Source organism: Aspergillus ruber (assembly GCF_000600275.1).
Source record: "Aspergillus ruber CBS 135680 unplaced genomic scaffold scaffold00026, whole genome shotgun sequence".
NCBI lineage: Eukaryota > Fungi > Ascomycota > Eurotiomycetes > Eurotiales > Aspergillaceae > Aspergillus > Aspergillus ruber.
In genome coordinates this window covers 451,019-459,117 of record NW_024467322.1, presented here as the reverse complement: position 1 = coordinate 459,117, position 8,099 = coordinate 451,019, and the positions used below count along the sequence as shown (strand labels likewise).

Sequence of the window (8,099 nt, the reverse complement as noted above, 5' to 3'; positions counted from 1 at the left end):
CTATTAGTTAGGTTGATGTTCGCGGCGATTGTACGAAGGGGAGTGATGAAAGTCGAGGTGGATCAATAGTTTGTCCGATTACCAAGGCCGACAGATCCCTCATATACGGACACACACACTCGTTTAGATAGCCAAGCACTCATTCTACCATCTACAGTGTCTATAGATATCATTGTCACCCTCCGTATAATCTAAGTTTCTTCTTCATATATAGCCTCGTGCAGTCCGGATAATCGACTCCCCGACTTCCCCGACTCGGAGTTAACCGCCTTATTGGTTTATCCGTTTCAATTGCCGACCCATAGTCACATGACTTCCTCCGCGGTTCTTTTTCGCCGCAATTACTCCAACAATTCGCTCGTGGGATGCTCTGAAGATCATCAATTCGCATTCCATATTTCGTTCTTTATGCTTGGAAATCCTTCTTGCTGAGAAGAATTGGCTCTTTGTTTTTTTGACCTGATTTCGATACTACCCTATCGAATCAGTTCGTTGCCTCCGATCCCCGACAAGGAACCTCGGTTACCAGAATTCCTCAGAGGCCGGATTGGGACTATTTTACGATAAGGCGGCTACCTGCATATAAGCAATTTTACAGATATTCCTAATGAGCCCGCCAACTGCAAGACTCTGCGCGGATTGTCTGCATGGCGCACTTAGGCCTAAAGGGCTTCCCGCAGCGCCTGCGCGGCCGAGTACACCGAGACGAGTGCGCATTGCGGGGTCCAGGAGGGGTCTACATGGCGTGCAAGGACGTCGACCGGTGGGCTACACAGCGGGTCAGGATGTGCGCCAGTGTGGTAATTTGAAGGGTTTGATGCAGCCTTGCGAGCATGTGCGACGGTTTGCGACAGTGGGCGAGAATAGAGGCGAAGGCGAAGGAGAGTTGAAGAAGTCGGTACCGAAGGATGGCCCGTTGAAGGAATATGAAGATCGCATTACGCAGGGCCGATTGCGGAGTGACCCGTATCAGAGACGTAGGTGCCAGAATTGGACTTTGGGTGACGAGTGTGGGCGACAGCTGACCCTTATGCGTATTTCAGATATCATTGAAAGCCTCCAGGCTCTTTTCGAGAACCTCAAGTCGTATACACCACCTAAAGTTAACCACCCCAGCGTCCAGTCGCTCGACCTTCAGCCCAAGAAATCATTTTTCGGTTCTCTGTTTGGTGGCGGTCAAAAATCCGATGAACCAACCATCCCCGAAGACCTCCCTAAGGGCTTGTATATGTTTGGTGATGTCGGATGTGGGAAGACCATGCTCATGGATCTATTTTTCGAAACGTTGCCGCCGAACATCGGAGCTAAGACGCGGATTCACTTCCACAACTTCATGCAGGATGTACACAGGCGCATGCATCAAGCAAAGATGAAGCACGGCAATGACATCGATGCATTGCCTTTGGTGGCTGCAGATATTGCTGAGGCATCCAGTGTGTTATGCTTTGATGAGTTTCAATGTACAGATGTTGCGGATGCCATGATTTTGAGAAGGCTTCTCGACTTTCTCATGTCTCATGGAGTTGTTCTTGTGACGACTTCCAACAGACATCCAGATGAACTTTACAAGAACGGCATCCAGCGCGAGTCATTCATTCCTTGCATCAAGCTCTTGAAGACAGCGCTGGGTGTGATCAATCTCAATTCGCCCACAGACTACCGTAAAATCCCCCGTCCACCATCCGGTGTTTACCACCATCCGCTTGGACCTGAGGCAGAACAACATGTGCAGAAATGGTTCGACTTCTTGGGTGATACGGTCAATGACCCTCCACACCCTGCGACGCAGGAGGTCTGGGGACGTAAGATTGAAGTTCCCCTGGCCAGTGGCCGCGCTGCGCAGTTTAAATTCCAGCAGCTGCTGGGAGGTGCCACCGGTGCGGCCGATTATATCGAATTAGTTCGAAATTACGATGCCTTTATCGTGACTGATGTCCCTGGGATGTCCATCAATGAACGTGATTTGGCACGGAGATTCATCACTTTCATTGATGCCGTTTATGAGGGCAGGGTAAGTTATCACTCATGAACCATGCAAGACGTTACATGCTGACTCGCGATAGGCCAAATTAGTGCTCACGACGGAGGTCCCTCTTTCTCACCTCTTTATCTCCGAATCCGAAGCCAAGAGTTCCACTGATGACGGCGAAGATCTCTCAGATGCAATGCGTATGATGATGGACGACCTGGGTCTCTCCGTGCAGGCTCTCAAGTCTACTTCGATCTTCAGCGGTGATGAGGAGCGGTTCGCTTTTGCTCGTGCGCTCTCCCGATTGGCAGAGATGGGCAGCAAGGAGTGGGTAGAGAGAGGACTAGGTGTTGGGATGTTTGTGGATGACAAACAGAGCGAGCACAAGATGTAGGTTCTCTTTCTTATCTATCATTTTTCTGTACATAAGGTCCCTGTGTATATACTATATAGACAGGCTAGACGGGGCCATAGACATTGCTAGAACACGCTGTATACCATTGCAATGTACTATGCAGCGATACTACGATACAAGAGTATTACTCTACACACTACTGCTGATCAATCGGTCTCTCATGATTTGCTCCAGCGGGTGTTCCAAATCGGGGAGGAAGTCGATGACGTCATTCATCCGAATCAAGAAACACAACGTCTCCCTGAAACGGCATCGCATTACTAACTTCCATCTGTCTCGACTCTCGTCCGAAAACGTCACTTCGTCACTGTCTGCAATGCGGACCGTTCCTGTTCCTTGTTTTTTCTTCCCCTCGCTCCCCACATACACTTCAGCTGGTCAAAAAGAACACTGATTACATATCGACTCTACGCCAATGGGCCATACCCCTGAGTCGGTCACTGGTCGAGAGCTGCAATGCTGATTAACGAATGCGTCTAAAGTGTGTCTGTCGAGTAACCCCGGATTTATTGGGATCGAATGGCGGATTAGAAACGTTACATCATTAGACAGGTTGACGTAAAGAAGGTCTCCGGCCTGTGAGAATTAGAAATGCGCTGGCTGAGAATAGTACTAATATGGGCCGGTGTTCGCTGAGTGTAGTGGTTTATGGTTTGTCTTGCCTGTTGACAACTTTTGTTGCTAGCTTTTGACGAATCTCTTTTCTATACCCCTGTTAGACTTGTTATCGGTATTTCACCATGACATCGGCAGACACCAAGGTCGCTGACCTCCAAAAGAATACGGTCGAGATAGACAACAAGAAGCATATGACTACCGACTATGGGATCAAGATCTCGAACACGGATAACTGGCTGCGCGTAGCCGATGAGAATCACAGTGGCCCCTCGTTGCTAGAGGATCAGATTGCTCGGGAAAAGGTTGGTTCCCGAAACACTTGCTAAATTTTCAAGAATAGCTACTAATTGGCAATAGATTATGCGCTTCGACCATGAGCGTATTCCAGAGCGTGTTGTCCATGCCCGTGGTACAGGGGCCTTTGGTACATTTAGACTCCACAAGAGCGCGAAAGATTACACCACAGCAGGTGTCTTGACAGACACTTCCCGGGAGACCCCATTATTCCTGCGCTTCTCGACTGTACAGGGAAGCAAGGGCAGTGCAGACACCGTTCGGGATGTCCGTGGTTTCGCATTGAAGATGTATACACCCGAGGGTAATTGGGATATCGTTGGGAACAACATTCCAGTTTTCTTCATCCAAGATGCTATGAAATTCCCGGACGTTGTCCATTCCGTGAAGCCGGAACCGCATAATGAAATTCCCCAGGGGCAGAGTGCACATAACAACTTCTGGGATTTTGCCTATATGCATACAGAAACTTCGCACATGCAACAATGGGTATGTGATATTACTCTAGAGAACGAGGTGCAAGTACTGACGAAACACTACTAGATCATGTCTGACAGAGCAATTCCTCGCTCGTACCGGATGATGCAAGGATTCGGTGTCAATACCTTTTCCTTGGTTAATTCCGAGGGCAAGCGTCACTTTGTGAAGTTTATCTTCACCCCTGAGCTTGGAGTTCACTCCTTGGTATGGGATGAAGCTTTGAAGATCGCTGGTCAGGACCCGGATTTCCACCGCAAGGACCTTATGGATGCCATTGATGCCGGCCAGTTCCCCAAATGGAAGTTTGGAATGCAGATTATTCCCGAAGAAAAGCAAGATGACTTCGAATTCGACATTTTGGACGCGACCAAGATCTGGCCTGAGGATCTGGTGCCCATCGAGTACTTTGGTGAACTTGAACTCAACCGAAATGTCGATGAATTCTTCCCTCAGACTGAGCAGGTTGCGTTCTGCACCAGCCACGTCGTACCTGGCATTGATTTCTCCGACGATCCTCTGCTTCAGGGCCGGAATTTCTCGTACTTTGACACGCAGATCTCCCGCTTAGGCCCTAATTGGCAAGAGTTACCGATCAATCGACCAGTATGTCCATATCTGAGCCTTGTTAACCGTGATGGAGCCATGAAACACCGCATCACCAAGGGCAAGGTCAACTACTGGCCCAACCGCTTCGAAGCCAATCCTCCCGCGCCAGAATCCGAGGGCGGTTTTACTTCGTACCCTGAGAAGATACAGGGCAAGAAAGCTCGCATGCTTTCTCACAAGTTCAAGGAGCACTACAACCAAGCGCAACTGTACTACAATTCTCTCTCTGATATCGAGAAAACTCACTCGGCCAAGGCATTCTCGTTCGAGCTGGACCACTGCGATGATCCTACGGTCTACAAGCGCATGTCGGAGCGTCTGACTTACATCGATCTTGACTTAGCACAGACCGTTGCGAAGAATGTAGGCGGTGATAAGCCCACCAAAGCTCCCAAAGAGAACAAGGGTCAGAAGGCAAAGGGCCTGAGTCAGCTGGAATACCTCCCGGAAACCCCGACCATTGCAACCCGTCGTATCGCCGTCCTGTTAGCCGACGGTTTCGACTACACCGCCTACACGGCCATTAAGAAGGTCCTCCAGAAACAAAACGCTTTTGTCTTTACCATTGGTGCACAGCGCCAGGGTGTCCAGGCCGAATCTGGCGAGACTGTCATTCCCGACCATCACTTCTCAGGCATGCGGTCGACCCTTTTCGATGCTGTCTTCCTTCCTGGCGGCAAACATATCGAGGCGCTTCGCAAGAACGGAGTGGCCAAGCACTGGATCACAGAATCGTTTGCGCATCTGAAGGCGATTGCCGGCTTGAACGAGGCCGTCGATCTCATCGCGAAGCGGATTGACTTAGATGCTGTCAAATTTGCTGCTGCATCGAAGGGTAATGTGACAGAAAGTTATGGTGTGGTTACTGGTCACGGAAGCCCCGGTGACTTGCTCAAGGTATCGGATGTGTCCAAGGACTCGAAGGGTCTTGCAGAGCAATTCATCTGGAATATTTCGAGACACCGTAACTGGGAGAGAGAGTTGGATGGATTAAGTGATGAGATAGCTGCTTAATTTAGTTCAGAGATACCTATATATATTTTTAGTCTGTAATCTATGCATAATGATATATTATTGAATCTAAGTCCAATGCCGTTGTCCGTCTCCAAAGGTTTTGAAATCCCGTGCAAGTGCTACCGATGTGCTACACATACTGCTACCGGCCGAATGACCAGCAATGTGTCCCCAGCAGCAATAGCTCTCGAAACGGCGCATGATTCTAATGGAAGCATCCTCCAAAGCTAACTGCATACAGGGGCTCATTGCACAACCATGACCAAAGAGAAAAATGACCGATACGCAGACAAGCAGCAATATAGCTCATGATATCAACCCATACCTGACAGGCCGTGTCAAACAGGAATCCCAAACATGCTGCTACACATGGTAGCCAGTGCCTCATGCAAATTGATACTCCGGATCAACAAAGCGTTGCCGGAGGGAATCACATCACCTACATTCTCGAGCAGCGGCATTGCATTGCCAGTAATGCAAGCTGCATACCACAGAGCTAGCGTGTTACACGGCAGACGCAAAAAAAATAGCCGGAGATGCGCATTTGTGCATTGACAACGACAGCAAAAGGCCAAGCTCAAGTTGGAAAAGGAGAAATTAGAAATGACTCTTCAGCTATCTTGCCTAGAAGGGAGCTAAGCTAAGTTTCTGGCAGGTATTTTGTTTCGTCACTGGAAGAGGGCGTCTCTTCCTACTTCCCCTCTTCTTCTCCCTTGGAAAATCGTACGATATAGGAGGACTACGTCTGGATTTGGATCTGTTTCCCCTGTGCACGTAACTTCGTTTCAAGTTGGAATCAATCGGATATGGCAATACGGATATCGCGTTCTCAGCGCTTAACGGCTGTGATTGGGATCGCCTCTATTTTCTTTCTTGCTGAGATTTCCGGTATGCCATGTCTTTGCTGCTTTTGTTTTCCTTGGGAATGAGCTGGTTTGGGGAAATCAGAGGCTATTTCCCTCGATTTCCGAGACATTGGATAAAATGAACATTTCATTGGCTGATTTGCTGACTTCCTTTCTCGTTTATTTCAGTTGGCTTCTATACGCATTCCCTAGCTCTCGTGGCAGATGCGTTTCACTATGTATGTTTCAGCCTAGACGCGTCGAAGATTTTGCGATGTGTGATTGATAACTGACTTCATTGTCAGTTGAATGACCTGGTGGGGTTTATTGTTGCGTTGGTTGCTGTCAAGGTACACATCCGCTATACAAAGCTCAATATTGATCCTATAGACATAGGAAGGCTGACTGAATTCAATATCAGGTCTCCGAATGGGATGATCCGCCCAAATCCCTAACCTTCGGATGGCAACGGTCCCAGTTACTGGGTGCATTTTTCAATGGTGCCCTTCTCTTTGCGCTGGGAATTAGCATTTTCCTGCAGTCGATTGAGCGGTTTGTGTCACTTCAACGTTAGTTTTGAGATACGTGAATACGGAGTGATTTGGAAGCTTACGTTGGTAATAGGCGTGGAGAATCCGAAGTTGATATTTATCATGGGATGTGTCGGGTTTGGATTGAATATCCTCAGTGTATTGTTTTTGCATGGTATGTGATCATGGTCCTCGGTGGTTGGAAGAGGGACTAATTCGATACGTAGAACATCATGACCATCATAACCACGATCACAGTCATGGTCACGGCCACAGTCACAGCCATGATCATGAGCATGGACGTGCCCATAATCCCCAGATGCTCGAAGATAGCACTAGTATTGCAGAATCTGAATTCCGGGATATTGCTTGCAAGGCACGTCCAATTATCCCAATTCTCACTACCAATGCTAACCGGACCAGCATCATGGACATAAGCACCAATCCGAAGAAAAGACAGCCTCCAGTGGCCGCGATCTGGGAATGATGGGAGTGCTGCTACATGTCATGGGAGACGCTGCCAACAACTTGGGAGTCATGGCAGCGGCCTTGGTTATATGGCTCACGCATTATGAGGGTAGATATTATGCGGATCCGGGGACTAGTATGGGCATTGGTGTCATGATTATCTTGACGTCGCTTCCTTTGAGTATGATCCTCGTTTATGTATTTGATGGGCGGTTGCTTACCATGAACAGTGCGCCACTCCGGTCACATCTTACTGGAGAGCCTCCCTAACGGACTCAGCGTAGACAATGTGAAGCATGACCTGGAATTGGTAGCCAACACGTCCCCTATTAGGCCCGTTGTCAAACACAAACTAACAATCACCACAGATCCCTGGTGTCCTAGCCATCCACGAGCTGCATATCTGGCGACTCAATCAACAAAAAGTCCTAGCATCCGTCCACGTTGTTGTCTCAGAGCACACAATGCCCGAATTCCTGAAAATAGCGAAAACCATGAACGAATGTTTTCACGAATACGGGATCCATTCGGTGACGCTGCAGCCCGAGATTACGCCGCATATCCCTGTGAAGGAGGATCAGGAGTCTGAAGAGATGCGGAGGATATTTTTGGAGAAATGCCAGGTTGTATGTAGTCGGGTTTGTGAAGATTTGACTTGTTGTGGATAGAGGGTGGTCGTTGATATGTGATGGTGATTTCAGACCTCGGTTTCGATTGATAGAACGATATCAAACAATGTTCGTGTTCGCATCTGTATCCGCGAAGACGTTCTTTTCTTTATTTTTTGTGTTTTTCAGTTCATACTTCTAATGAGCCCCAATATTAATTGTCTTTCCGACAATCCGAGATACGGAATTGAT

The 8,099-nt window shown here is 48.4% G+C and overlaps 3 protein-coding genes across 3 annotated transcripts; all 3 read left to right on the top strand.

Moving 5' to 3' along the window:
* Positions 1 to 499: 499 nt before the first annotated feature.
* EURHEDRAFT_189666 (AFG1 family ATPase) lies at positions 500 to 2,754 on the top strand. The gene is made up of 3 exons (XM_040777904.1): positions 500 to 977; positions 1,044 to 2,011; positions 2,064 to 2,754. Exons 1-3 carry the CDS (start codon positions 608 to 610, stop codon positions 2,361 to 2,363), a joined length of 1,638 nt encoding a protein of 545 aa, XP_040636336.1. The 5' UTR covers positions 500 to 607; the 3' UTR covers positions 2,364 to 2,754.
* Positions 2,755 to 3,124: 370 nt separating this feature from the next.
* Positions 3,125 to 5,396, top strand: EURHEDRAFT_405147 (spore-specific catalase CatA; the record flags this gene model as incomplete). The annotated part of the gene is made up of 3 exons (XM_040780366.1): positions 3,125 to 3,304; positions 3,360 to 3,785; positions 3,840 to 5,396. 3 exons carry the CDS (start codon positions 3,125 to 3,127, stop codon positions 5,394 to 5,396), a joined length of 2,163 nt encoding a protein of 720 aa, XP_040636335.1.
* Positions 5,397 to 6,202: 806 nt separating this feature from the next.
* On the top strand, positions 6,203 to 7,907 carry EURHEDRAFT_462130 (cation diffusion facilitator family transporter; the record flags this gene model as incomplete). The annotated part of the gene is made up of 8 exons (XM_040784779.1): positions 6,203 to 6,284; positions 6,431 to 6,480; positions 6,547 to 6,591; positions 6,663 to 6,810; positions 6,866 to 6,950; positions 7,239 to 7,420; positions 7,470 to 7,549; positions 7,608 to 7,907. 8 exons carry the CDS (start codon positions 6,203 to 6,205, stop codon positions 7,905 to 7,907), a joined length of 972 nt encoding a protein of 323 aa, XP_040636334.1.
* Positions 7,908 to 8,099: the final 192 nt, after the last annotated feature.

Bases quoted from the DNA above. Each gene is read 5' to 3' on its own strand.
- EURHEDRAFT_189666 (XM_040777904.1), top strand. From the start codon at position 608: ATGAGCCCGCCAACTGCAAGACTCTGCGCGGATTGTCTGCATGGCGCA. The intron at 978-1,043 runs GTAGGTGCCAGA...TGCGTATTTCAG, and splicing joins GAGTGACCCGTATCAGAGAC to ATATCATTGAAAGCCTCCAG. The intron at 2,012-2,063 runs GTAAGTTATCAC...GACTCGCGATAG, and splicing joins ATGCCGTTTATGAGGGCAGG to GCCAAATTAGTGCTCACGAC.